This window comes from Hemibagrus wyckioides, linkage group LG16 (genome assembly GCF_019097595.1).
Source record: "Hemibagrus wyckioides isolate EC202008001 linkage group LG16, SWU_Hwy_1.0, whole genome shotgun sequence".
NCBI lineage: Eukaryota > Metazoa > Chordata > Actinopteri > Siluriformes > Bagridae > Hemibagrus > Hemibagrus wyckioides.
The window spans coordinates 11,947,332-11,975,237 of record NC_080725.1 but is presented as its reverse complement, the minus strand read 5'-3'; the positions used below and the strand labels follow the sequence as shown (position 1 = coordinate 11,975,237).

The window sequence follows — 27,906 nt, the reverse complement described above, 5'->3', positions numbered from 1 at the left end:
CAGACTCCAGAAGTGTGCAGAGGAAAAAGAAAAATCAACCCTGACAGAACTGTGATTTGAACTCACGAGCACAGAATCATAACCACTAAGCTACTGCCTGCTCTTGACCTCCGTCTGTGTCCACTATAATGAAAAGTACAGCTTACTGATCCCTGTAGCACGAAGCCACTTACATGCATTGGGCTGGCAGCTCTACCAGTGCGGAGGTACGTAGCTGTACCCCTGCGGCCTGTACGTTGGCACGGTGACCGGGTGAGTGCCGATGTGTTGTGTGTGCTGTGGTGTGGTGAGCAGAGGCCCTGTGGAAAACAAGACAGTCCAGCATTGGCATAAAAAACTCTCATTTAAAAATCATAGGCTATATTCCTGTTTTGTTTTGCTACATCACATGCATGTCACCTGATATAAGTGGTTTAGCTGCCCCACAGCTCTCAGTGTGAAATAATGGTGCCATCATTGCATGTACTAAATACTAACATTCACCAAATCAAAAACATTCAGTTTAAAAATCATCCCCTACCTGCAGACATGGCCATGGTGGAGCCACTCAGCATGCCCACAGGCACACTGTTAGGCCGGGCAGCGGGCACTGGCGCTGGGTAGATGGCTGATGGCAGGCTGTTGGGCTGCACCACAGTGGTGTGATGAATTACATGCGGCTGCGCAAACACCGGCTGGGAATAATACGCACCCTATGAGGAGAGAGATAATAAAAATGACTATGTCAGTACTGTTTAGAGAAGATTATAAAGATTCTTAAAGAGATATGAAATTAAATATGCATTTTTTATGGTCTCCGTGTGGGTTTCCTCTCAGGTTTCCACCAAGCTATCAAAAACAAGCCAGAAGATTAGCTATGCTAAACAGCCCTAATGTGGAAATATGTTTGTGTACGGTGCCATGTGATGTGTCTGCCGTCCTTTCGAGGGTTGTAATTCCTGCCTTGTTTACTTAGGTTGTTTGGTGAGTTTGGAGAAAAATGAATTACATTCTGCAAGATTTGATTCATTCCATTCAAATGATTCGATTCTGTTGAACTAATCGTGTTAAACAAATTCTTTGAAATTGTGATTAATTTTGAATTCAATGTAATTCAATTCATTTGTATATCGCTTTTATCATTGTCTCAAAGCAGCTTTACAGAAGGTACCTGAGCTCCTGTGTTTTTTGTTTAATATATTTCTTTAATATATTTATCTATATGACAACATAATTTTATGTCTAAGAAAGATATTAAGTCACATACACTACTGAGCATCAGATTTATTAGGTAATAGATTTTGGTTTCCAACAAATTCTAAATTAAAAAATATATCAACCTGATCTTTTTATGCACTGTAAATATTGCATTAGAAAGGTTTATGAGAACTGTTCTGCCTGGACAATGTGTATCACTACCCACCTGAGCATAGAGGTTTTGTTGAGGGTAGGCACTTCTGATGGGATACATGGCCGTGGAGTAGGGGCTCGGGGATGCTGAGTACGGTGGAGGGGCTCCGTTGCTCTGTGCCGGGGGCACCTTGTAGGGAGTTCCTGTTGTGTATCCTGCATATACAAAGGCACCAAGATAAAGAAAGTCACATCACATATGTACCAAGGATACAGCTGGGTAACAAAGACAGGATATGAGGGAAGATATGCAAGGCTTTACCTGGAGGGTATCCTGGAGTGCCTGTCTGGTAGATATTAGGTGTGTATGCTGGAGCTGTGGTGGAATAACCTGCAGGATAGCCTGAGGACAAACAGAGAGAGAGAGAGAGAGAGAGAGAGATATCACAGGGTCAGGACATACACTGCCGTGTATTACACATGTCTGCCGTGTGTAAGAAAACCTTGAGAGAACGAGAAGACCGTATCGACTATGAGCATCCAGACACTACTGATCAATGCTTAGGCAAAACTGAACTCATAGCATAGTCCATTCCCCAGAGAAAAAAAACACTGGAGAAAACCAAGGACAAAAAATAAACACACAATTAACTTATCAGGAAGAAAGAGACACATGCAGAGTAACAATTACTTTCTCAAATTGACTGCTTCTTGATGAATTTCCTTCCTGGAACTGCTCTTCACACCAAAACTAATCAGTGAGCAAAAGCGTTTCCTAAACCCCTGCTAATATCGTTCCAACTTTTATTTTCCGTGAAGAGGAGCAGACTAGATAGCAGTTGTTGATCAATTTTCTACAAGAGCACCTCTGCCAAGAGATCTGGCAGGAAAGCAAATCACAGGTTTCTATTAATGCACTCTTTCTAATACATCATTTGTGTAGCAACAGCTGGGGACAACAGGGACTTGTATAGCGGATAAACTGATTAAACACATGCAGCTTTTGATATTGTAAAGTTTCCTGTGAGATAAACTGGTATTAGCCAAACAGAAGAGAGGTTGTTCTTTTATGTGGTTGGACATGGGAAAGTCTTCAGCATGGAGAGCTTTACAAGTTGTATTTTTCTGTTTATTCAGTTCAAGAGCAAAAAGAAAATTACAGCTGCTAAGAGAAAACATGAACTTTTTCCCCAGACATTAAACTATAAATGAATAAAATGTACAAGATGTTGTGTTGTCAAGTTGATGTGATAAAAGGTATAAGAACAATCCATTTTCTTGTTATTGTTGATGATTTTTCTAACATCACACGCCCAAGTGTTTTACTGTACATTATCCACTGTATAACATAACCAGCAGATTTCTATAAATGCCACATATTTCTGTTTTATAGTCTTTTTAGTGTTTTTTATAACTTTTATGACACAGTAATCCTGTACTAAATAAACGTACCAATTATTTAAAGTGAGTGTGTGGAGCAACTCACCTGGGTATGTCATGGTCTTGGGGTTTGCGTACGCCGTGCCCGGCTGCACTGGACTATAAACAGGATTCATGCCTGAAGATGGTCGAACTTTACTGAAGGGGACAAAGAAGACCAGGGGATAAAAAAAAAGAGGAAAAGGGTTATAAATTCAACATTAAACACACATTAAAAAAGCAAAGCTGGAAAGCAGCAGCATCCTATGAAAGCAGAACACTTTGTTGCTCCTCCCAGATGTGTCTTTGATTAATGAAGACGGTTAAAAATTAGGATTAAAAATAGCTCATGAAGGAAAAACTGAGAGAGTCTGGAAATCATCCTGACAAAAATACACAAATGACAGTGTAATATGCTGTAACGTGTTGAGAGTGAAGATCACTCTTCAAATAATATTTTCCTAATGGAAAATGAAGAAATACCAAAATATATAACAAATATATAAAAGGAAAACAAACACAGATTTGAAGGTTAAGATTCATTTCTGCTTTATGTTGCTGTCTATCAAAACACATCTGCTAAACTTTGGTAGTTGGTAAAATGTGTTTCCCTTTTTTGGCAAACATAATCTTCACACAATCAGTTATTTATTAGAAAGCAAAAAAAAGATATAACCTTTCATCTAAATAGCCAACAAGAAATAACTATAAGTAAATAAATATATTTGAATCAACACAAACTATGATAAAATTCACCTGCCATTTTTTCTTTTGTTTGTTTAGTAAAGCAACACAATTACAAATCATCAGTCTTCTCCCTGTCTATGGCAGTGTAAAATTCTAACTCATTAATATTTAAGGAATTTAGCACCTTTAATAAAAAGATAGGGGAAAAAATGAAAGATCATGAGGAAACAGCTCGCATTACATGAAAAGAGCAGAAGGAAATAAGAGCAAGGTGGAGAGCACATGAGCGACAGTACAATAACATGCCAGTGAAGAGTGAAGCTGATGAGACTGCAGGAAAAAGGAAACAGACGACTCGTGAGTACAGGGCCGTGATGGATGGGGAAGTGAAGATGGAGAGAGGAAAGAGAAGGAGACCGTGATGGATGTGTGTGCCGCTCGTTTATCTCGTGTCGTAAATAGAGTCCTTTAGAGAACTAAAGGACACGTTTTAGTGCGGCTGATGGGGGCGGCGTCACGCACAGCTATAAACCTGCCGTGTGTGTCCCCTGCATGCGGAGGACGTCGGTATGGACGCTAGAAATGTAAACCTAATAATCTCACTGCCAGCTGAGGAAAAGGTACATAACCAAAGTGACATGCTACACCTCAAATGATGCTAGTTTACCCATTTAAGGCTTTTCTACCAGCCAAAAACATTGCAGTTTGTTTTGTTGCAGTTTTTTTTTTACAGGAAGCATGTGGGGTTTCTTTCCTACTTGATAGTAAGAAGGCTACATCAGAGGTTAAACGTGTTATATTCAAGGTCATTTGAGTGGTTGTTATAATTTTTTACAGTACATGTGTGTTATAGTTTTTATAGTTTTTTAAGTAATTGCAATATGCTTGTTGATGTCCTTAAATCCAAAATTACAGTCCACTAGATACTGGTTTTACTGTATAATTTCCCGTTTCTTAATGGGCTACACAACAGTTTAGGTTTCTTAAGCATGTTACACTGGTCCATTTCTTGGTGTTTAAGTTATGGTCCTTTAACAAGTTTTTAGTATTTTGTATGGTTGGTGTGCTACACCCAATATTACAGCAATGCACCTAACATTTTAATAGGTTTCCCCAAATGCAAAAGTAGGCTTGCTGCATCCAAAAATTCAGTAGTTCATCCAATTGTTTAGCGTTTTTACTGTAGGCCTGCTACACCCAATGTTACAGGAGTTTGCCCATCAGTTTGCCAAACATTCTTCTCCCAACGTTTTCTGTCTTACTCGTATTCACACTAAATCGCAATCTTTATTAGATGTTGACATGATCGCTGCTCATGATGACCAGTGGGTTTGCTCTGAAAATTCACACTCCATCAACTCCAGTAACACAGACCATATTTCACAGAATTTCTAATCCGGTTAATTGCTAATAATACCATGTAATATAAGCACGTTTACAAACCAAACACAGATGTTTTTTGCAGAGAAAAAAAAAGTGTTTTCACAAAGCAAACGTCTCGGTAGCATAAGGGCAAAGCAAATTATGGACGAGAAATTCTGAATAATGTAAATATGCCACCGAACAAACATTTTACATCCCATTAAGCGAATAACCTCACAACCTTTTTTTTTCTTCTGAGCCTGAAACGAGGTGTCGTCATGGTCCTGATGTCAGCTGTGTAAAAGGGGTAAAGATGGAGAAGCACTGAGTGGATGTGGGGGACTTTAAGTAACACCACTAACCTCTTTGAGTTCTGAGAGCTTTCGGGTCTGTACATGAAAGCAAATGAGTCAATGGGATGCCCGCTTGCCATGTTCTGATCGGGCAAATGTAGGTGGAGCGGAAAAGCGTGTGCAAATCTGAAACAATCAAAACAGTAACATATGGTGATCACAGTGAGGGAGTGAGGGGGGAAGAGAGAGGGAAGCAAATCAAAAGCAAGGCAGAAGCATCCTGAAAATGTTAGTACTCTCTGTTTACACTGAAACATATAGCAGATGCTTTTACACGAAGATGCTAGAATCCAGCAGTCAGGAGAAGATCTTCAATTCAACTGACAAATCAGTAAAACTGGTTCACTCTATTATCATTACTTTCTGCATAAAACATAACTGCTGAATACTTGATTCTGATTGATCAGTTTTTTTTTCATGAGAAGATGTTTATTTAGCATTTACAGAATGAGTCTCCAACGTTAGCACAATTATTTTACTCTTTGTATGTTTTTCCTTTCTTTTCATTTTCATCATTCTTTGTATTGGTATTTTCTTCTTTATGTTAACTCTGAATTGTGACATGTCATTCTTTTAGTTAATAAAAAGCGTAACTTATTGACAAATTGCTGCCGTATAAATAAAAATGTTTATCTGAATCAAAAATCCTGCCCCATAAAAACTGCCAAAAAACAGAATGAAATGCAGGTGCAACGAGAGCATTTGCTTGCTTGCTCTGTAGGAAAACATGTGGAATTCAAAAGAAAGAATTAAATCACTAATCACTCGAAATGTTTGTGTTTTACAACAAAAATAATTTGATTTCAACAGTAACATGCACAGACATGTGGACATGGGGATTAGTCTACATACTTCTGCGAGTTCGTCTGAGGACATTCTCCTGTCATGGGGCGATGTGTAAATCATAAACAAAAGCATGTCTGTATGACACGGGAGGTGGACAGAGGACAGTAGGTGGTGTTTGTAATGTAATTAAAACATTCACTCAGTTGATTCTGCAGCTAATTTGTTAGTCAGAGCTACATTTTTAGTTTTGTCTCATGAGAAGTTAGCAGATTTCTGGGGCTCTGATGTCACAAGAGGACGTTGTTAATGCTTGCACAGTTATGATGGTGTTTAACAGGAGACATAAAATGTAAACCATCACAAATTAGTCAGCTTTAGTTGTTAGCATCTAAAAAAGACCAAGCCGTTTTTTGTCACTCACTCGGCCTTAGTTCCTTAAATCGTTAGTTGAAACGGCAGTGTAGGTAAATAGCCTCATACTTTTATTTATTATATTTTACTTAACTTTATAATAATCAAGGCTAAATTTTTCCTTAGAGAGGATGAGTGTATTAATCACTCTTTTTTTTTTTTTTTTAGAAAAAAATGCTCTTCTTCATGCAGCAATGTGCAAACTGGGTCACTTTATACACACACACTCAATTGCTGCATGTCACTAGACTGCATACACACACACACACACAATCCTCATGCGCCAACAAAGAATTTTGTTTTGCTAAACAAGGCATGCCAGTGCACGCTTGAAGCCACATCACCTACAGCAAGAGGATTAGACTTACAGGTGTCAGAGAGAGTGAAGCGAGATTGCATTCATTGCATCCAATTGCATCTAACCTTGTTTCAGCTGGAGGAATCAGAAGCGACTGATGAATGTGGTGCTGTTGCAGTTTTAATGAATTTTGGTGTAGAATAATCACCAAGAAAATTATTAGCCAAATTCAAATGCCACTTATAATTATTTATATCTGAAAGATTTGAACTGCATGGAGAATCTAATCTAAATACAATACAGACTCTGTTACAGGACATGATGATTGGATGGATCTTTTCCTTATCACTTCATTGTCGTTTTTTTATTCTGAGTCACACTTACAGTTATTACAGCATTATTAACTCTCTTGCTTTTCTTTCAGAATTGTGAAGACTCAGGAATCTCATGTTTTACAATTGGACCGTTCAGATAATGTTTAACGGGTGTCATCAATCACCAGCTTCACACCACATAGAATAAATTTGGTTTTAACCTAGTTTTCTACCTACTGTTTCAGTTTTTTCTCTTTTACCTTAGCTAATAAATATCTTTTCCTTTTTTTTTTAATATGCACTAATGTTCTCGTTGGCACTCTGTTAGCGAATCTAAATGTCAAGTAACAGGAAAAATTTGAGTATTGTGATATGATATTTTTGCCATATCTGTCACTCCATTAATTATTAACCACATTAATAATTCAATTTCCATTGATTCAACCAGAAGTGAGGCAGAATCTGATCTTTTTAATCCAAGCACAGAGCTGAAGTGAGAGTTAAAGGGCCAGATCAGGAAATCGTGGGATTTAAACACTTAACATTCGCATCACCAGAGTAAAATTTGTGCCAAATCGGTTTTGTGCAACTTGATATTCATCATCTACAGTATTGCACTCATAGTGTTATTCATGCCTAGTAATTAGCATTTTGAACAGAATTTGCATTTGTGACGTGTCATAGTAAAAAGGCAGAGCAAAGATGAAGGAAATTTCCATATTGGAGCCCACTTTTAATCTTCATCATTATAAAATTGTAAACCAAGACAGAAGGTCAGGCAATAATTGCTATATAAAAATTTAATAATGGGCACATGCTTAGCACGGAACCTCACCTTTAGGTAACAAAGGTAGTGTTGACTGCATGCTGCCTAAAATCACAATAACAGTTAGCTTCACCTTAAATTGTTAAGTTCTGAAAAAACACTGCTGAGATTTCGGTTTGATTCAAGCTTTTATGTCCTTGATACAAAAGACTAGTTCTCAGTGTAGCATTCGTTTATGGTCAGTTTTAAGCAAACGTCTCCCTCCCTACATGCTTTTTCTGTCCAACTTCACCCACATGGTAATTTTGGCATCCCAGATGTGGCGTGTGGCCGCTCACACTGTGATTCACAGTCTCTTGGTCATACAGGCCATGTTAAATGTCTTGTGGTCTATAATCTTTACATTAACATTATAATCCAAGTTTAGCTACGGCAACAGGAGATCAGATTCTCTTGGACACGATATCTCTGGATGTCTGTAGTAGTGTTAAATAAAGTGATGCATACTGGAGTTGAATTAACACACATTATGGCTCATTTGTTCCCAGCAGGACTGATGTAAACCTGCAGGTGTTGATTAAGCACTGGAGGAGGCGGCTGTGAAACCAGGCAACCATGACCAAGATAGAAATTGCTTCTTATAAACAGCAAAGAAGATGATTTTTTTACATTAAGCTTAATAACGTGTTGGTTAGATGGACATTTAGACGTAGCCTAAGTGATTACCGGTGTCCCGTGTAATGAGAATAAAATCAGAATTGATAATGTTGCAGCTGCAAAATCCGTCAATGAGGAATACGCACTTACATGAGGACATCGTGAACACTGCAAGTGCACGTGCAGTTCAGACTTGAAATTAACTGGTGGCCTTCTAGCAATCATTATTAACTAGCAGCTCTGGAAAAGAAAGAATGCTGAAAAAGTTATCACGAGACAATCCAGGTGGTCTTAATAAGCACTGCAAAATGTTAACGAACACTGCATGGGGGTTGGGGTAAATCATCAATGCACGTGCAATATGGGTAAGGGCTCGAGTGCTAGCGGTTTAGCTACCTGTTATGGACAGGAATGGACGGCGTGAGTTATCACGACTCAACAAGGATGGTCGTAATAAACACTGCATAACGCGATCTGTGCACGTGCACGAGATTAACTGGTAGCCGTCTACCTACGACTTTTCCCCAGGAATGAATGTTATAAGAGTTACCCCGACTCGACCCGGTTGGCTTCCATTCAACACCGCGGATTTATTTCTTCCGTGCGCGCGACAAAGAAGAATTTTCTTTGCTATGCAGTGCCTCTATTTATGACTCGAATCTCAGGTATTTCACGTTTCTTTTTCTGTAATATGACCCACTCTGACTACCGACACCATTTTGCAATGCAGGGCTCCAAAAAAGGGCCTGAGAAACACAAGAGGTCGGAGCCAGTCCACTCCACCACCACCATCTCCTCCTCCTCTTCCTCCTCCTCCTGTCATGGTCCATGATGTGCATTATGTCTTGCTCATTGCCCACCGTGCCAATACACGATCATGATATTTTTATACGTATATATAAATAAGTAAATGTAATAAATCACGTTTATTATTTTTTTCCCCAACTCAACAGTCTCTTTGATAGCTTAAAGCTCTTGCGTTTTGTCTTCCGTCGCGCGTGCGGGATTACCGTTTTATAGATTCCGATCCATAAAAACGTTCATTAAGGAAAATAAACAGATCGGGAAAGAGTAACGTTGATATTTCGCCGACAAAGGCGTTAAAAGTAATGAAATGGACGTATCTGACTCACCAACACGGAGCTGAAGGTTTCTATTTAGGTTCTCTTTCAGCTTCCTAGCGCTTTTCGCAGGCCGCCTTCGCTTTTGTTAAATGGATGGATTTCCTGCGCTTTTGCTTCTGCACTTTCGGCTCCGTAAACGGAGCTGCTGGTGACATCGGCATTCAAACCAAGTGGGGGGATGGGAAGGAAAAAAGAGAAGGAAAAAAAGAGGAAGAGTCAATATTAAGTCTATGGGCAGAGGGCACCAGAGCTACCAAGGAACAGCTTCCATGTTGGATAGGATAATTCTTAAAGAATCGACTCAGATTTTTTTTAAACGATTCCTTTCAAGCGAGAAAGATTGGACATCATGGCGGATTGTGGAAATGCGAAATTCTAAATGTGCAAAAGACCATACACAAATGTGCAGTATAAGAACAGAGAGCTACATATAGACCTCTTTAGTGTTAATGAAATGAGAGTACCAAATGAATCGGTTCTTTTTTTTTTCTTTTTTTTTTAAAAACGACTCTTTTAAACATTTACAATAGTATAATGCACTGTGTCCAAAAGTATGTGGACACCTGAACTGGTTTGAGTATTTTTAACATAGCAGTCTCTAAATGGGGCAAAAAAATACCCAGTGGTTCTAATACACTATATACAAATAACTACTGAGATATGGACCTTTAAGGATTAATTACAGCAGTACATTTTATACATGTAAATACACGTGCAGTGTCGGCTGGTTGTGGTATTAGACAGGATGCTAAAATCTAACATCTATCAATAATTTCTCAGTAATGAAAGTGTTGAGAATTGCATATTTTCAGTGTTATAATCCGAATGATGGATGGCGAGTGTGTACATAAAACATGACTAAATCAAAAGAATTGTAGTTGTTTCAGTATTTCATTTATACCTTTAAGTATTTTCCACATAAGCATCTGTGTCATTTTGGCCTACTGTTTAATACAAAAGTAGAAATGATTACTATTTAGTATACATAAATAATAATAATTGCTGTTCTTTACATGTATGGTCAGAATAGGATAGTTTAAAATTACAGAAGAAAAAAATGGAGAAAAATAAGGTTTAAAAGTGATGTCAACTCTCCTTCATTATTCTTTTAATATTATAATGTTTACCTTTTTATATAATATTAGGTTGGAAATGGGTGTATGATGGCACTCTTTCCAACCACATATTCAATTTATATTTTTGAACTAATTGATTTACACCATCCTTTCCTATTAGTGCATTTGTGCAGGACCACAATACCCCATAACACTGACATGATGCTCAGACAACCTTGTAAGCAATCCTTCAGAAATCACGGATGATAAACCTGAAATGGTGTGTGATTTAGGTCTAATAGTTGCACGACCCTCTAGTTGTACACAATTGACACAGTTTAACCACGTCATTAGATCTGAACGTTGTTTAAATTTACGCATGCACTAAATGAAATAGATGTCTCCTGCATTGATGTGGTTATTTAGCAGTTAGTTTCATTATAAATCTTTACCTGTTGTGAAGAGTTATTCAGTTATGTTAACAGTTTAAACACTAGTCTGATCTGCTCTCCAAGGACAATATTGAGTGATTTTATTTATTTCTTATGCCAGAACTTAAGTGATGTGATCATAAAATGATCATTAAAATATCCATATAAAAAGGATGAGTGACTTGAATGAGTCATGAGAGCTACATTGCATATTGATCACTGTTCGTCTCAAACAGTTCTCACACACCTCTTCATAAGCCCCTCTTACATATTTGCACACACAGCTTTGACTAAAAAAAGCTCCTGGCCTGGCAGCCGCGTACATGGCTGCAGGGTGTTGCTATGGACAGTTACCATGACGATGCATCAGGAATGGGTCAGAATAGTACAAGGAGGTCGAAGTGTAAGTAAATCACTAGAATAACCCCTCAGTGCGTGCTGCATACATGACTGATGATATGTGTTTGTACTTGTTTCTAATCTTTTATTTGTCACTGGATGAAAGTGTAAAATGGGAATAAATATTTGTGGTATGTTAACTGAACTCAGCATCAGGTAATTCTATATGAATGTACAGAACATTGAGAAAACTCCTGGAACCACAGCATGCAAAAGCTTTCTTCTAAACCTCATGAGGATTGCCTCTAGCTTTTCGTGATTATGCCATTTTCTTTTATCTTGAACTCTTAGAAATCAAATAAAGAATAGAACATGATGGGACAAGCTGTAATGGGAAAATAATAACCAACTGAGATCCTATTTATGTCCCTAAAGACACAAAAATACGTCTTGTCATGTTACAACTCCACAACAAAGAAACTCCTTCAACTATCCCATGTGGGGAAAGCACCTTTGCCTCAACCCTGCCATCTACAGGGTTGGGGGTTCGATTCCCACAGAGTTTGCATTCTCTACCTGTACTTCAGATGTTTCCTCTTGGTTTCTTCTCCTAGTCCAAAAGTCATCAGTGTAGACAGGTTCGCTTCTCTAAATTTTCCGTAATGTGTGATTGTGCTATACAGTGGGTTGGCACACCATCCAGAGTGTCCCCTGCCTTGTGACTCAAGTCCTGGGAGGAAAAGAGCTCTTTGCAGGCTCTTTGCAACCCTGTATAGGATAAGTGCTACAGAAAATATTTGGATGGAAGTCATGCACTCAGCAGTAAGCCACAAGAAGTAAGGCAGAATATTCCAGAGGTTGGTAGTGAGTGAGGTCTATAATCCCAGATTACTGTCTTCTCCTCATCCATGGGATTAGTGAAGGCTCCAGGGTGTATACACACATTTTCCCTTCCCTCAACACACATTCACATCGCTCTTCACCTTACAATTATAATTTACAAATTGAACAGAAATTAATTAATATACTGTACATTAAATAGGTTTTTTCAACAACACTTACAAAAAGACGGATCCTTTGATATATTGAAATATCTCGGGAAATATATTGGGAGTCATGGCGCTGCTGAAATCAGGCTGGCTCTGGCGGCAGTGTGAGTAACCTGTTCATGATTCTGCCTTAGAATAGCAAACATATCAATAAAGAGTGTTTTAGTTTGCACACCGTACACCACGACGGAAATTAAGTACGTAAATACATTTTCTGAATGACTGGGATTTATAGAAAGAGGACAGAGACAATTGGTGTTTAATATGAGTCTTAAAAAACAAAATGTTGATGTGAAATAACACTTTTTTATCCAAACTGAATATTTTCAAAGGAGACTTTGTAGTTCTGTGTCCAATGACAGGCAGCAGGTAGACAGTGATAACAGAGATAAAGAGGCTATTATTAGGGAATGATTGCATGGCTTTGGTATTATAAGACAGAACGTCTTCCACTTGTGGGGAAGGTGATAGTCATGTTCACTCCAGTGGGGTTTAGAGTAAATTGCTGTGAAATTGCATATTAAATCAGGTATCAGATCAGATTTTTAAAATGACTTTAGTAGATAAATACTCTTTAATAATTTTAGATCTTACATGATGTGTGATCTGACCAATCTATTGCAGGAGTTGTGTAACAACCTTTTATTATAAGACTTTTATTTAACATTTTTGGAATGTTTTTCACCTCAGATTGACAGGACAAGCTGCATTTATTGATTACTTTCACTTAGTATGATGTAAGTAACAATAAAATAGATGTAGAAATGGTCTGCTTTATTTGTAATTATTGGCAAATTGTTGTGATGTAACACAAATAAACCAGGACATGAGATTTTGTTATTAGGCAGTAATCAGCTTCGTGGTGGTGAGAGTAACACGGCTTTGCATTAGGTTTCATCATACCACCTCACTGTTGATTATTTTCCTACGACACACCGTGAAGTGTCTGATTCCTTAATTAATAGGCAGAGATTTTGGAACACACACGACGTGAATCTTTAATCCTACTATTTCCACGATTCCTCTCTTCATTAAGAGTCGAGAAGAGCATCTTTTATTGATTCTCTGCCATAGAAACTGCATCCATTATCAGCATCACCCTCTAAGCATTTGCTGAATGTTACTGTTTAACTGACATTAATGTTCTGAGTCATTAGAGAAGCCACTGAAGTGTAAATCTGCCTCACAGCATCCATCCTCAGGCGCTGGAAGCTGAACTGGTGTGATCTGTGGATAGATGGAAGTCTGATGTTTTATAAGACAGATTCGAGGAAGGATTACGAGACCAGAGTGAGTCTGAAGAGTACATGTGTGAACGTGAAATCTGGCCTGGAGTGTGCAGGTGAGACATAAAAACTGTGATTTAGGCCATTTTCTTGTGCCATAGTGCCCAAAGTGTGGAAGACACTTTCTCTAATCTATAATTATCTATAATTAGAGTATAAATAGAGTTTCCTTACTCTTTACACGTTTTGTTTAAAAAATACACTGTAATTTTCAGCACATTTTCTTTTTGACAAAATCACAAAGATCAAGACTCAAATAATGATCAAATGTTGATTTTTTGCCGATCAATTGATTAACGATATTTAAAACACATTGAAATCCCTACCAGTTTGTATGGATACCATCGACCACAATTGCATATTAACCTTGTTTGCTCTTTGTGCATTAAACTTTGAATGTAAATAAAAATCTAATCTTATTTGGAAAAATTCAGTTCCATTCCATTTCCATTCTTGCTACTGCCTTAAGATGAGACTCCATATTTCCCATATAAGCTGAATTTATGTAGTAAACAACAGGTGCTTATTTTGAAACAGGTGTGTCTCCTCCAGAGGGCCACCCGAGGGAGAATCTGTTGGTGTTGTACCTGAAGGATGGCTCCACTGTGCTCCTGTGTGCTAACAGTGAGGATGAGGCTCTGTGAGTGCTCTTGTCTACATCTCCACTCTGACTCTTCCCGATTGTCTCTTCAAACTCACGTGTTGTTTTTATGATGTGTTTTTTTGTCTCGTTAGGGCTTGGAAGCTGACAGTCATGGAAGCAAAGCAAAGTCCTGTAAGTTGCACATACACCTATTCAGTATATTCACTGGCAGTAAACTATACCAATATACATATTTTTCTCCCTATTGTGTCATGTTCGTTATATACACTAATTTATTGTACTGTTTTCTGATAATTAAGGAACAAACATGCAATCTAACACACAACATTTTATATATATTTATATTCTCTCTCTCTCTCTCTCTCTCTCTCTCTCTCTATATATATATATATATATTGTCTTGCAAATTTCCTTGAGCTTTTCAATGTTTTTTTTCTCTGTTGATTGTCCTTTTCTCTATATATTCACTTTGTATATTTGTATTTTCTCTGCCTCCAGTTTTATAGTTATGATCCCTATAATGACACGTACCAATCTGTTCCTGTTAATGGACACAACACTGTGTACATCGCACCAGGCAATGGCAATGGAGGTAATTATGAAGCTGAAAATCTGGTTGAAATTTTGCCCTCTACTCATACAAATTACATTTTTTGCAACAAAACTGCAAAAAAAAAATCCTCAGGCACAACCATGTTACCACTGAACATGTGATTGGCCAGTATTATTGTGTAATAAAAGATAACAGCCTATCATAGACTAGTATGCAAATAAAGGCCATAAAACGATGGTGATCTGGGGAAGGGCTGTTTCCAGTATTTTTGGAATTCATGACAGATTTTTTCATAAATCAAACAATTATTCACTGTCCTGGTATAATGTCTTTCTGGACAGAGTAGTGGTTCAGTGAACAACTAAAACCTAGCCAGTTGTATAAATATTAAGAGGTGTTATGTTAAATATGGAGCAGAAGTGTGGTTTCTGATTAGTGCTAGTTTGCTGCCTTGTGTATTCTGAATCAAATTGTTTACTTTGCAGGTACACACCATGTCTGGGTGCACAGGGAGCGCTATGATGACTGGATTGGAGAGCAGATAGCACTGAGTTTGCTGGCTGGCATGGCAGCGGGTACAGTGCTGCGCTCATTTCTCTGGATGCCTCTCTGGTACTGTTGATACAGTCGCTAGCTTTGAAGCAATCCTCACCTGAAGCCAGTCTTCTGAGAGGAAGTAGAGAAAGACCGGACTCTTACAGATAGCTTCTGTAGGCTTCAATCAGCTGGCCAAATGTGTCCTAAATACACAAACCAGTTATAAGGACTTCACAGTGTATGGTTGTGTAAATATGTAAAGTGAAGAGGTGTCTTATAGAAGAGCAGGATGATGGAGAAGACCAAAGTGGTGTATTTCTTTTCTTTTGTTTTTCCCCCCAAACATAAACATTTGGACCATACATTTGTTGCTAATTTGGGTCGGGTCAAAATATCTGAAGTTTACCCCCTCAAAAAATTAGAAACTAGTCGAGATACTCTTGTAACTTAATGTAAAAATTTTAGTTACCCAGAATTCACCACTAGGGGTCAGACACACCGCAGCAGTGCAAATAAATTAACTTTTTGTGCTTTATCTTCACTAACTCGGGTCAAAGCTTGTATATCACACATTACTCTCAAAATAATTTAAATGTAGCATTTATATAGTATACTGGGGCTTAAAATACATGTAAAAGATGCTTTCAAATTTCAGTGGATTCCAAACAGTCGAAATCCAAATAGTTTCCACACAGGAAACCTTTCAAGTAATAAGTTGTTATTGTCATATTTACTATTTAATGTAATAGTTATAACTTTTAAACAGTCATGCTAACGACCAATCCCGTAGTAAAAGAAGTAACAGTCGGCTCTTTGAACTGGTTCTCTTTTAGGTGACCAATGAGAGCTGACTCGCTTTGAGGCGTCAATCTTCCAGTGTACTTTAATCAAAACATTTGAGTAAAATTTGTCATAGTTATGAAATAATGAAGTGAAGAAAATGGACAATAAGCAGTACAGTTCTTCTTAGTGAGCTGAGACCTGATTCACCGAATAGAGTCAGAGTTCCCATTACAAATATACGCTGTTTCCTCAAACGAAGCAACAAGGCTTTCGGGAACACCCTTCTGTGTAATCGTGTTGAGTCAGTGCTCAGACTCCCTGAAGAGTTAAAATTCCCATTACTTATACTGACGTCTTGTGTGTGATAGGTGACTAAAAAAAATATGTGAATGTCAATTTTCATCTCCCTAGGCATAAAGATGATGTAAACTCCAATAAATACAAATTCAAAGCATGCTATGACATGACTATGCTCTAATCTTTTTTGAAAAAACATGTTTCCACATATATGACATGCAGGATTGAGAGTCATCACCTGAGCTTTAAGTGCTAAAGCAGACTAAATTAAGTATTCATGTCCATGAACGTTGCATAAGGAGCCAATTCATTATTAACACCCAGCTCTAACGTTTCAGAGGAAAGGTTAAACATTTGTACCCAGATATTCAAGGTGGTCATGGGTGCTGTGGACAATCAGAGTACTGGGAATGCTGGTAATTTTTGAGCAAGACGCTAATTCTAATCTTCTGTGGTGTAATTTATATTGTATAACCCTAAACAATAAAGTTGATCTTCCTCAAAAAAAATTATCTAGAACTTCTTAAACTGTTGCAATTGAGAGAAGCTCGTGGGTAGAGATGAAATGAATCACAGAGTAGAGTTTATCATGAGTAAGAGGCTATTTAATGCACAGCTAGTGGGACTAGTGAGTAATTCAGAGGCGTAGACGATGGAGATACACAGACGATTACAATGTTTCAGAAAGTGACAAGCGGCTCTGTCAGCTTTGCAGATCTGAATTTCTTTATGTGCATCATCCAGCCATAAAAAGTCACAGTTACTAAATAAAGGTCTTTATTAGGGACATCAATAAGAGACTCATGTAGTCTAGCAGTGCAAATTATGAGCTTCTGTACACAGCATCACACAGCAGCGAACAGTTAAAAACTGTTTTTAAAAAAAAACAGACAAGCCAGAGCTGATGGATCGTGAAAAGGGGGGGGGGGGGAGAACCTCAAAGAAATTGCACTGTATCATGAGCTGCTTAAAATCAGCCGTCCACGAGAGGGGTTGAGGAAAAGCTAAAGTGTGCTTTGTAATGACAAAACTTGCAAAATAAAAATTAAAAAAGCAAAAAGAGAGAGTTGAAATAAATATTACAGAACACAAAAATCTACAGAAAAATCTAAAATGGGGGAAATCTGAAGTGTCAATATTACATTAAATCAAACAAAAATAATAATAACACTAACAAAAAGCCAGTGGAAGCACTATAAAATACACTCTGTAAAGGCATGACTGCATATTGATATATCCAACGTTTCCTCTATGATACTTCCATTAATATACAAAAAAATCATTCATAGCTACCACACTGGGATCTCTAGCGTGCTACTGAACCCAACAGTCAAGAAGGAAAAGATAATGTCAGCTAAGGTTAAAAAACAACAAAAAGTTTTGAAGTGGATTTGAGAACTGCTCTAGGTTATAAGAGCATCTGTAATCTGTGTTGACTTCACTATCCGCTGAAGGACACTGATCCATTTTCAATATATAGACTTGGATATTGCCAACAATTCGTAAACACCACAAGAGCTTGGAGGAGAATTAGAACTGGTGCTAGCGTGCAAAGCGAATATATAGCCCTTCGAATAATATATCTCGAACAATAATGGCTGAAAAGTATTTGTCTAATTTGTCAGGATCGTTTCAAAAGGAAACTCAAATGTTCAGTGCTCACGTTAGACACCACCCAGATCATTCAAATACACTCATGATGCAAGCCTCCAACAGCAACAAGCCATTCATGGTATAAATAAAATATTTAATTAAAAGAAAAGAAAAGGGGCTGGAAACTTTTAACGGAAAAATAACATGAGATTTGTTTCACATCCACGCTGTGCTTGGTAAGCTTAAGGTCATGACTGATTCAGCGGAAAGCACAGTGCCAAGGGTGATGGAGGGATGGATGGAGGGATGGATGGACGGACAAAGTAGTGTTCTCCAGATTCAAGGAAGGAAGCAGGGGAAAAGAAAGAAAAAGTGTGTGTCAGAGAGAGAGAGAGAGAGAGAGAGAGAGAGAGGGCAGTGGGATGGAGAACGAGGCTTAACATGAGCATCCGCTCTCGCTCACAGGCTGTTCTGGAGGATTTTGCAGTGTCACGTCGATCACTGAGAACAAGCAGTTAAGCAATTAACAAGTGAGAAGTTTTAAAAAGTTTTAATCTACACATCTCTCTCTGTTGTCACTCAGACTTATATATTCACTCAAAATTCCCTCTTCCAAATTTACTCCTTCACCTGATTTAATTATCTCAACTCTGCCAGCAGAGAGTGTGTGGCAATATTTAATCGTGCAGCACAAACAAGCTGCTGGGCAAAGTCCAGTTCATTCAGTTCAATTCAAAACTTCCTCTAAGGTGTCTGTGGAGCTTGAGTGATTCCTATAGACAAGACTTTTCCCTGTACTGAGAAAATTTTCTCAGCAGTAACTCAGTGCTAATAAATGTGTTGTATGTGACTATAAGACTTGAATTACATTACATTGCAAAATCAATGCATTCTAAACACCAAAAAACATATCCTGTTAATAAAATGTATCTGTAAAAAATCTATAAAACAATGAATGATATAGATTTCAATATCAGATTTCTCAAGGAACATCACTGACGATTTGACAACTTAATCAAAGCTTGACTACGCTTGTACGCTTGCAAGGTTTTAGACAGCTTTAAGCACAGCTACAAACCACCCTGTTTGCTAAACCGGTGCCTTATGCAATTATTTTTGAGAAGTGTCAGATTTATATATGGACCTATACAATTTATTGACATTTATAAAAGGTAAAGGATGTTATGGTCAAGATTTAATCTATTGTTTTGCCTTGCTTCTCTGTCTGGTATGGAATTCACCTGTAGAAACATCTGACAGATGATCCTGGACCTTCACACAATTTCAATATCATATCAGAACTTAAGCAATAGAATCTCAGTAAACTATGCTTGTTCATCTCTACACCTTAGAGAAAGCTACAAGCACTGCACAATGTTTGTGCAGGCAAATGAATGCAAAGCAGTATGTGCACGTGTGTGTGTGTGTGTGTGTGTGTGTGTGTGAGAGAGAGAGAGAGAGCGTGTAAAGGATACTGTCTTCTCTGCTCTTGTCCTGTGTGCTCTCCATGCCAGGCAGTGCTGCAGCCACACGCCGGAAAAGCTGGAAGGAAGAACAAACAAGGTGCTATTGTTACTGTCCACAGATCTAAACACAGGCAACTGTCAATCACACTTAAGGTCAGAGGAAGCTCTGTGTGCCCACACAATCTATTCAAACCACTTCTGAAATCTTTTTCATAGGCTCTGAGGAAACAATCAATCTCAAACCTGATTATTTTTAACTGAATCCTCTGCATGACTTTACTGCTCTCAACCACAATGAATATGATTCACAGCATCGAGGCATTGTTCCTCATGTCACTGCCTCCAAGTCTGAAGAGGATGAATCAGCAGGTCAGATTATGCTCGAGCTCAGCATAAGAATCAGATTTAGCCGGGCAAAATGACTGCATGGCCTTTCTTTTTCTATTTTCTGTTTTACCCTCGCTCCAACAATGCACAGCCTTGACTCAACATCTTTTCACTGATTCGTGGAGACAATTGCTGCTCAGAGGAAGTGCTGAATACTGAGCTTTCACAAACTCTATGGCAATTTGACAATCTGTCAGCAGGACAAAAACACATTTAGTTTACTTTACTGATGCGTATTGTGCATTGTTTTGAAGACTGTGATGCTTGTGATCTATAATAATCTTCATGACGTGTTCAAGATGCTGAGTCAAAAGATTCAAAAAGCTTAAGGATTTACAATGCTTATGATACATTCTGCCTAAAAGCGACTGAACTCATTGATGAATGGAATGACAGAAATCTTATAAGATCAGGATGTCTAGAGCTCAGCATCCATATCTTCTTTTTATGAAATATGTGGAATAAGCTGGAGATCACACTATACTGTGCATTGTTCCACATTCATCCTGTATTTGTGTATACATTATTTTTAGCGCTCACTTCACTTTCTTTTGTTATCAGGTTTATTTTCCCTAAACATAGCACCCGAAAATATCGTTCTTCCTGTATGGAAGTGTGGAACACTGAGCCGTAGGAAGTGCAGCTGTGTTGATATAGAAAGCACAAGCACTAGGGTGCTTCACAATCAGTTTCACAAAAGTATATTATTGTATACACAAAAATATTATCATTAATTGTTCAGTACTTATCTGGCATTTAGCTTGGGCCACCCAAACCGCATTCAAGCTCATATAATTAACTTGGGTTTGACCTTTGACCTGGGCTAAAGGATCTCAGTTTCAACTCACCTGCTTTACATTGTAGCCAGCTTTAGCGCTTGTCTCAATAAACATTACGCTTAGCTCTTTGGCTTTCCTCTCACCCTCTTCAATAGACACTTGCCTGCAGTAAACCAAAAATAAATAAATAAAAATTTCAAGCTGTACTTATTACATAACACTCCCCAAAAAGCTGAACATTTTGATGTTCACAGGAAATGGCACAATCCTTCCTGCCTGACTCACTCCCCTACTAGCACACACCTTTTATCTGCAAGATCCGTCTTGTTACCGACCAGCATGATAATGACGTCGCTTCCTCTCTCTGTCCTGACGTCGTCGATCCATTTGGTGGTCTGCTGGAAGGAGTTGACGTCTGGCACAAAAGAAAAATGTACAAAATGTATGTTAACTCCACCTTGAGCATGTGTATAAGACAATTTCAATTATTCATAAAAGTATTACATATTATATATTAAAAAAGACACAAATGAAGACACAGAGCTCAAGAACAAACAGGGACAAACAGAAGGAAAGGAAAAAGGAAAGGGACAGACTCTTCTGAATCATGTGTCTGGGTGAATGGTGCAGAGTGGTAATAATTCTTACTCATAAGGCGTCTTGGTGGTTACAGTATTACAGGATTTAACCCACTCCAGCTATTAAAAAAAAAAAAAAAAAACGAACTCTACGCCTCCATATATCCAGCAGTGATACACAAGATCAGAACGAATTTCCAACCTGTCAAATGGACGGATCTTGATTGCGCACTCCATCTTGCTCAATTACTCAAAAGACAAGCTTAAAAAAGGTTTAGGAAGCTAGGAGGACACTGATAGCATCCGACATGTGTAAGAGTGAGATGATCACGTTATCTGGAGTCCCAACATAATAATGGTGTCAAGCTTTACGAGTCTTTCGTATTTACCGGAACATACCGAAGGCGAAATGTGATTCTGAGTCAAGGTTTTTTATGATGTGGGTGTAAAATAAAGTCCATCCTTAGTTTCTAACATAAAAAAGCATAAATGAGTGACAAAACTCATATGGTGCTCAACACTAACAGCCACAGAAAAAGAAAGAAAAAAACCCAAGTAAAACAGTAGAAGATAAAAACAGAGGTGGACAAATATTAAATCTGTGATTTAACCCACTGAGCATGTGGAAGTTCCTGTGTGTTGACTGGAAGGCCAGCAGACTAGAGTTAAAAGTGGTGGTTAATAATGTAATAACGTATAGAGAGATTTTTAGCTAGTTAAGCACATCAATAAAGATGAAGGGAGATGAGCATTACTGACGAATTCCCAGCCTTTTGACTATGCTATGTGCTTATCCTCTCTTGAACAAGTGCTACATCATGTGGTGGGACCTACAGAAAAAAAATACCAAATTGCTGCCCAACATTTTGACTATAAGCAGGTTGCAAGGCTAATGTCTGGCTAGTGACCGATTTGTCCACCTCTGTGAAGACGCCCTGAAGCAAAAAGAGCCAGGTTTTTTCCAGCCCGACCCGTGCGCCACCGTCACTCACTTGTGATGTCATAGACTACCACGGCGACAGTGGAGTCGCGGATGTAGCTGGGGATGAGACTCCGGAAACGCTCCTGCCCGGCTGTGTCCCAAAGCTGCAGACGCACCTACGCGAGCCCACCAAAGTGCCCGAGATACAGCAGGAAGAAAAAGAGAGGAGAAGAGAGAGGGGGAGAAGAGGAAGTAGTAAGAGAGGACGGAAGCAAACAGACGGAGCGAGGCGGCGAGGTGGAGGCGGGGGAGGGGGAGGGAGAGAGAGAGAGAGAGAGAGAGAGAGAGAGAAGCACGTGTTCCCCAGGTACCTACTTGTGATGTCGTACACTACGACAGCGGCGGCCGAGTCACGGATGTAGCTGGGAATGAGGCTACGGAATCGCTCCTGGCCCGCCGTGTCCCACAGCTGCAACCTGATCTGTGTGCGATGGATGGGACAAATCATGAGGGGAAAAACAGAACAAAAAAAAAATACTAATGAAAATGAAAAGATAAAGAATAAAAAACAAGCAAAAAATAAATTAAAAAAAGAAAAAGAAAACAAATAATAATAATAATAATAATAATAATAATAATAATAATATAATGGCATTAAAGAAACTGATAGAACAAATGGGATTTCTGAAGAGGTCGATTATTAAAAGTGGTGGGGAAAAAATGAAGGGAAGATGAAGTGATCTTGGTGTAGTGCAGGAGAAAATATTGTGGGGCGTGCACACACCCACCCGACCACACGCGCGCGCACACACGCACACACACACATCCCCAGCACTTCAGCTGTTCCCAGGCTTTCTGTAAAGGGGGAATTACTGCTGTACTGAACACTTCACATCACTAAAAACGTGTCAAGTCGGATCATGTACGCATCACAATCACGTCATGCAGTTTGTTATTTATGACAGGAAAAAGGTTAGGATGATTTTATTGAGTCGTGATCGATCAAAAAGTAGTTGTGTGATAGCTCTATGCCTCTGTGACCAAAGAATGTGTGTGTTTTTTGTTCTTCTTCTTGTGGCCAATGAAGTGTTGGAGTGTCTATGAACAAACTCAAAGGAAAGGTTCACCAATTCATCTTAAAACACCAACAAAAATACAAACAAAAGCCTGTTACGGGATCTTCCAAATTTTTATATCAGCTGATTGTTTCAGAAAAGTTCCGAAATGTACTTCAAGCAACAGAACCAGAGAATTCAGCACTTCTGTTTTTTTATTCATGATATTTTAGTCTATAATGAACAAGAGTAACATTTGTGATGAACATGTTTGTGATACATGTGTGATTTCCAAAATTTACATGCAGGAATGCAAAGAAAACACAACACTCACTGTTCGGTCTTCGAGGTACATCGTTTTTGACAAGAAGTCAATTCCTATTGTGGCCTGTAAATTCAATGAGAGTGGTATGTCAAGAGAAGGAACTCGTCTATATAAAAGCACAAAGTGGAAAGATGATGTAACTGCCGGATGTGTTCATACTGACTTACCTGGTAGGTGTTATCGAAGCTGTCGTACATGAATCTGGTGATGAGCGAAGTCTTTCCAACTGTAACAGAAAAAGAAAAAAACAAAAAACAGTCAGCCAGGGACTACATACAGCAGTGACGTTCCTCATATAAAAACCTGCGTGACTGATGTGACTGCTGTAAAACCTCACAAGATATTGCACTTCCATTTCATTTCACTTTTATTGCTGCATGTTTGTGAACACCTCTTTTAATCATAAAACATTAGTGGATCTTTGGGCACATAACTGCTCAGCTCTTGCTCTTTTTTTTCCCATGGCTTCACATGCCATGCATGCTGTTTCCATGTCTCAGAACGAGACAGCTGCAAATAAACACCCGGGATGGAGAATGACGCAGCGTCATAGACCTGCTAAACTCGAGAGAGTTCAGTGTCTTGGTGCGTCTCTTGGCTGAAACCTGCAGCTCTCACTCCATGGTGGCATGTCTCACACTCACACAGCAACAATAACAACGACGACGAAATGTAGACATCAGGTCCTCCATTAGAAGCCAGGTTGTACTGCTGAGCATTTCTTTGCCACAAAAAGGTTGACTCATGTGACACTACTATTAATTTTAGATAAATAAGGCACCTTTAACCGCAGCTGTCTTTAGATTTCCTTTTCGGTTTTAGCAGCATAAATGTTAATCTGTTAATCTGCCTGATTAAGTATGAAGACAGCAGCAGTACTGCTATTCTGAACATCATACTTTAGCATACCTACAAAAAAAAATGCAAGTGTCAATGCTGGTTTTGAACCAGCACATGAACACCCGCTTAAAACTGCAGCAGGCCACTGCATCTCTGTAACACAGAAGAGCAGAAGGAGCAGAAGAGTAAGAGCTAAAGGAGAAAAGCATGGAGACGATTCAAAAGTTTATACATATGACCTATAAATTTGAGAAACCCGTCATAACATTCATTCTCCCCAGTTGAAGGTGAAGCGATATGACAAATTGCCTTTCTGGGAAATTTTCAACTTCCTCTCGTGCTCGAACTTCACTTACTGACAAAATAATGAACGGATAAATCAATGAAACGTATTCAAAATTAAGTTCATCTCTGTTCTGTAAACAGCAGACACAACTACAAAGTCGTCTCATTATTCTGTCTATGAATCGACCAGACCTCAGGCTACACTGTTGATGAATGATCCATCACCAGATGGCTCACTTATACCGAGTGATGGTTGTAGAGATGTGGATGTTTCTTAGCTTAAGTGTCATATTTATGTACAACAAATGGACTGATTTTGGGGAAAAAACAAAAACAAAAAACAACCATATATGAATCATGAGAACGTTTCACAAAAGTAAAAAAGATGCTTTGTTATCCCAGGCTAGACACTATGATTACATCTTTAAAACCATAATAACAAGATACAGCATGCAATGGAGAGTTAATTACACTGGGGAAAGTTAAAAACGTTACCCTCTCAGCTCAGGACGTAATGGTACATGGTGATCATTTTCATGGAGAGCCGAGTGTGTGAGAGCTGCACTTCTGAAAGGTCTGATAACTCCGGCTTACAACAACCAACATGTGTAACAGATTTATACGAACATGTTATTCATGATGCTTTAAAGCAGCGCGTAGGCCATGGAAACTGGGCATTTTTACCGACTTTGGAGCTCTAGTCCTGGTTTTTGACAAAAATTGTATTGTTTATGACTGAGAAACAAAGGAAGGCAAAAATAATTCTGAGAATTGAATCAAAATCACAAATCGAATCAAATTGTGACTGTCGTTACACATCGTCATCGTTACACATGTCCTCTCAGCTTATGATTCAGTTATTAAACTTAAAGCAGTAGCTGCCACAAATATTTAGTAACTATAATGAAAAAAAATAGCTTTGATCCACTGATAGAGTTTAAAGGGTTCAAACAGGATACCAGATGTCCTGGCAGCTCTATAAAGCTTATGTAACACTATAACCAAGCAATAAAAGCAAGAGATTAAAGAAGCCTTCAAGCATGGTGAGTATCTGCTACCTGACCTATAAACAATCAGATTTATGCAGAAAATACAGGTCTGTGAGGAGGCCAGGATCCATGATTGCATTCCAGTCTCCAACTGAATTCGGAGGATTTGTCTTAAGAATTTTGCTGGTTCACTTGTTAAAGAACAAGAAGCACAACAATCTGGGGAAGGGGGCCAAAGATATGACCCAGCGCCTGTGCTAATTATACACTGGGGTCATTCCTAGGATTCTTACAGGGAAAGCTGCAGCAGCTGCTGTATGTAGGGTTCAAGGTAGAGCAGCGTGGGACTGAGAGGAGCAGGAAAGCACTAAGAAAAGGATTCTGCGAGTAATCAGTGAACCAAGTCTGCATGAAGAAAAAAAACCTGTAGCGCATTACAGAGCACAGCAGAGTCCTTTATGCTCCTTCATCAATGGCAGCTTGTGTGTTGGGTTTATCTGAGCAAGACGGCGCTAAATCGCTCCTCTTCTACCTGTGCATGCCAGGCTCTGCTTGGAATTTTTTTTATTAACCAGTGACAATACTCAATAATAGATTGTAAATCAAACATCTACTGCAATAAGGCATGGGGAAACAAGCAAGGAACTACAATTGCCACACTACAGATTAGGTAAACATATGGGATATGACCTAGACTTAAAGAAGAACTGATTTAACAATGAATCATCTCACCACAGGAAATTAGTATATCCTGAAATTTTAGATGAATTCAATTCTATTATGAAAGCAGCGTGGCACTTGAATGCAGCATTTCCACTGACGAAATTATTAATATTGTTCAACTCATTTACACAAATATCATCAATAATATTCTTCTGGATAAAGTACTCATCATCAGGCCACATACATCTCAAAATGCCATATTTGAAAGAGACTATACATTTTTATTTTGGTTACATTTAATATATAATCAGGATGGTGATTCATACAGGACATTTGCTCGGGGACACAACAAGTGCTCACACTCTGTGCTCACACACTTTGCATATATTTAGATATTTGGTTCAGCTTCTGCTCCTAGTCACCAAAAGGTTGTAGGTTTAAATCCCAACACTGTCAAAGAGCCATTGTTTTGAGTATTTGGAGTGTGTTGTAGCTAAAATTCAAGAATACAAAGTAATTCATGACACTGGGAGGTGTTCAGTGGCTGCCAAAAGACTGAGTATTCATGTAAGACTACACCTAAAAAGCTTCATATGCTTATATGTGTAGTTCTCTACTGAAAATATATATCTGAAGCGGTCAGATAGTCTCAAATATTCAAATCAAACAAACCTATATTAAAATTCCGATATTAAAGTGTCAATCTTTAGGAGGAATTTTCATCCCTTGTCTGTAATATTACTCATTTCCTGTTGAAACAGTGCGGCACTTGAACGTAGCATTTACCTTGATTACACTGATAAAATCATGGTAATATTTGTAACTAACAGTGGTCAGTTTCTTCTGTAGGACACTTATAAAAACTTCATGGATACGTTTTAAAGATATCTAAATTAATATTATGCCTGCTTAGCAAAAACACACTGATTTAAAAGAAAAATAATTGCCTGGTTGACTACTCGGTACAAAAACCCTAGAGAGCTGTCTAAAAAGAATCTTTTCCTATGTGTATTTTAACAAATCCGGCCTATTACGCTAGGATTGGCTGATCTCCATGGCTTCCTGCGCTGAGATTGGCAAATAATCCTGATTTACAAGAAGATTGGTTGAAATTAGGAAATAGCAACCAATCGGAGCGCAGAAGGCGGGATTTAAAGGAATAAGAGTGAAAAAATAGCGGCTAGTGCATTTAACTACGTTAAAGTTAAAAAGCTTGTGGCGGGACAGCGGAGATATTCAGATATTTATAATAAACAGAAACTTACCACTTTGCTCCCCAAGAAACACCAGTTTAAATTTTCTTAATGGGTTCCCAAAGTCTCCTGCAGTAGACATGACGGCTCGGTGTGAGACACTGAAGGCTGCGGTAACGGTGCGGGGTTTTAATCCTCGTCTGCTTTCCGTTTCGTTAGCTCGCTATCTCTCTAGATGTCGTTGACTCAAATTGTTCCTAATGTTAAGGGAAAAAATTCAATTATTCCTAAATTCGGTTCAAGTCCGAGTGAAGTTTGAGATCACTCTGAGATGCCTGACTCCGACTCCATCGCTCAGACTGGGCATTAAAGGAGGAGTTAAAAGGAAACT

At 38.5% G+C, this 27,906-nt stretch overlaps 3 protein-coding genes and 1 long non-coding RNA gene across 6 annotated transcripts in view; 1 reads left to right on the top strand and 3 right to left on the bottom strand.

Moving 5' to 3' along the window:
* Positions 1–9,761, bottom strand: part of LOC131367387 (protein FAM168A-like) — a 15,881-nt gene extending 6,120 nt beyond the window's left edge. The window contains exons 1-7 of the mRNA XM_058412776.1: positions 9,516–9,761; positions 5,160–5,276; positions 2,816–2,907; positions 1,652–1,732; positions 1,403–1,545; positions 521–692; positions 174–299 (exon numbers count right to left, since the gene is read on the bottom strand). Of these exons, the coding sequence (XP_058268759.1) occupies positions 193–299; positions 521–692; positions 1,403–1,545; positions 1,652–1,732; positions 2,816–2,907; positions 5,160–5,230 (666 nt within the window). The 5' untranslated portion in view covers positions 5,231–5,276; positions 9,516–9,761 and the 3' untranslated portion in view covers positions 174–192. The remainder of the gene's footprint in view (positions 1–173; positions 300–520; positions 693–1,402; positions 1,546–1,651; positions 1,733–2,815; positions 2,908–5,159; positions 5,277–9,515) is intronic.
* Positions 8,781–16,912, top strand: plekhb1 (pleckstrin homology domain containing B1). 2 transcript variants are annotated; one of them, XM_058412779.1, is made up of 6 exons: positions 8,781–9,047; positions 13,570–13,722; positions 14,204–14,306; positions 14,402–14,441; positions 14,769–14,862; positions 15,309–16,912. In XM_058412779.1, exons 1-6 carry the CDS (start codon positions 9,032–9,034, stop codon positions 15,443–15,445), a joined length of 543 nt encoding a protein of 180 aa, XP_058268762.1. In that variant the 5' UTR covers positions 8,781–9,031; the 3' UTR covers positions 15,446–16,912. The 2 variants fall into 2 exon arrangements, with proteins under 2 accessions (XP_058268762.1, XP_058268763.1); XM_058412780.1 differs by lacking the exon at positions 8,781–9,047 and adding an exon at positions 10,792–11,395.
* Positions 13,006–15,451, bottom strand: LOC131367391 (uncharacterized). The gene is made up of 3 exons (XR_009206933.1): positions 15,317–15,451; positions 14,254–14,411; positions 13,006–13,607 (listed from the first exon to the last, which is right to left on the bottom strand). It is a non-coding gene; the product is annotated as an uncharacterized LOC131367391 (long non-coding RNA).
* On the bottom strand, positions 16,910–27,906 carry rab6a (RAB6A, member RAS oncogene family). Of its 2 annotated transcripts, none has more exons than XM_058412778.1 (8): positions 27,588–27,906; positions 23,713–23,771; positions 23,555–23,608; positions 22,236–22,341; positions 20,969–21,080; positions 20,735–20,828; positions 19,509–19,575; positions 16,910–18,534 (listed from the first exon to the last, which is right to left on the bottom strand). In XM_058412778.1, the coding sequence occupies exons 1-8, from the start codon at positions 27,655–27,657 to the stop codon at positions 18,470–18,472; spliced, it is 627 nt and encodes a 208-aa protein (XP_058268761.1). In that variant the 5' UTR covers positions 27,658–27,906; the 3' UTR covers positions 16,910–18,469. The 2 variants fall into 2 exon arrangements, with proteins under 2 accessions (XP_058268761.1, XP_058268760.1); XM_058412777.1 differs by lacking the exon at positions 22,236–22,341 and adding an exon at positions 22,541–22,646 and having other exon boundaries at positions 27,588–27,904.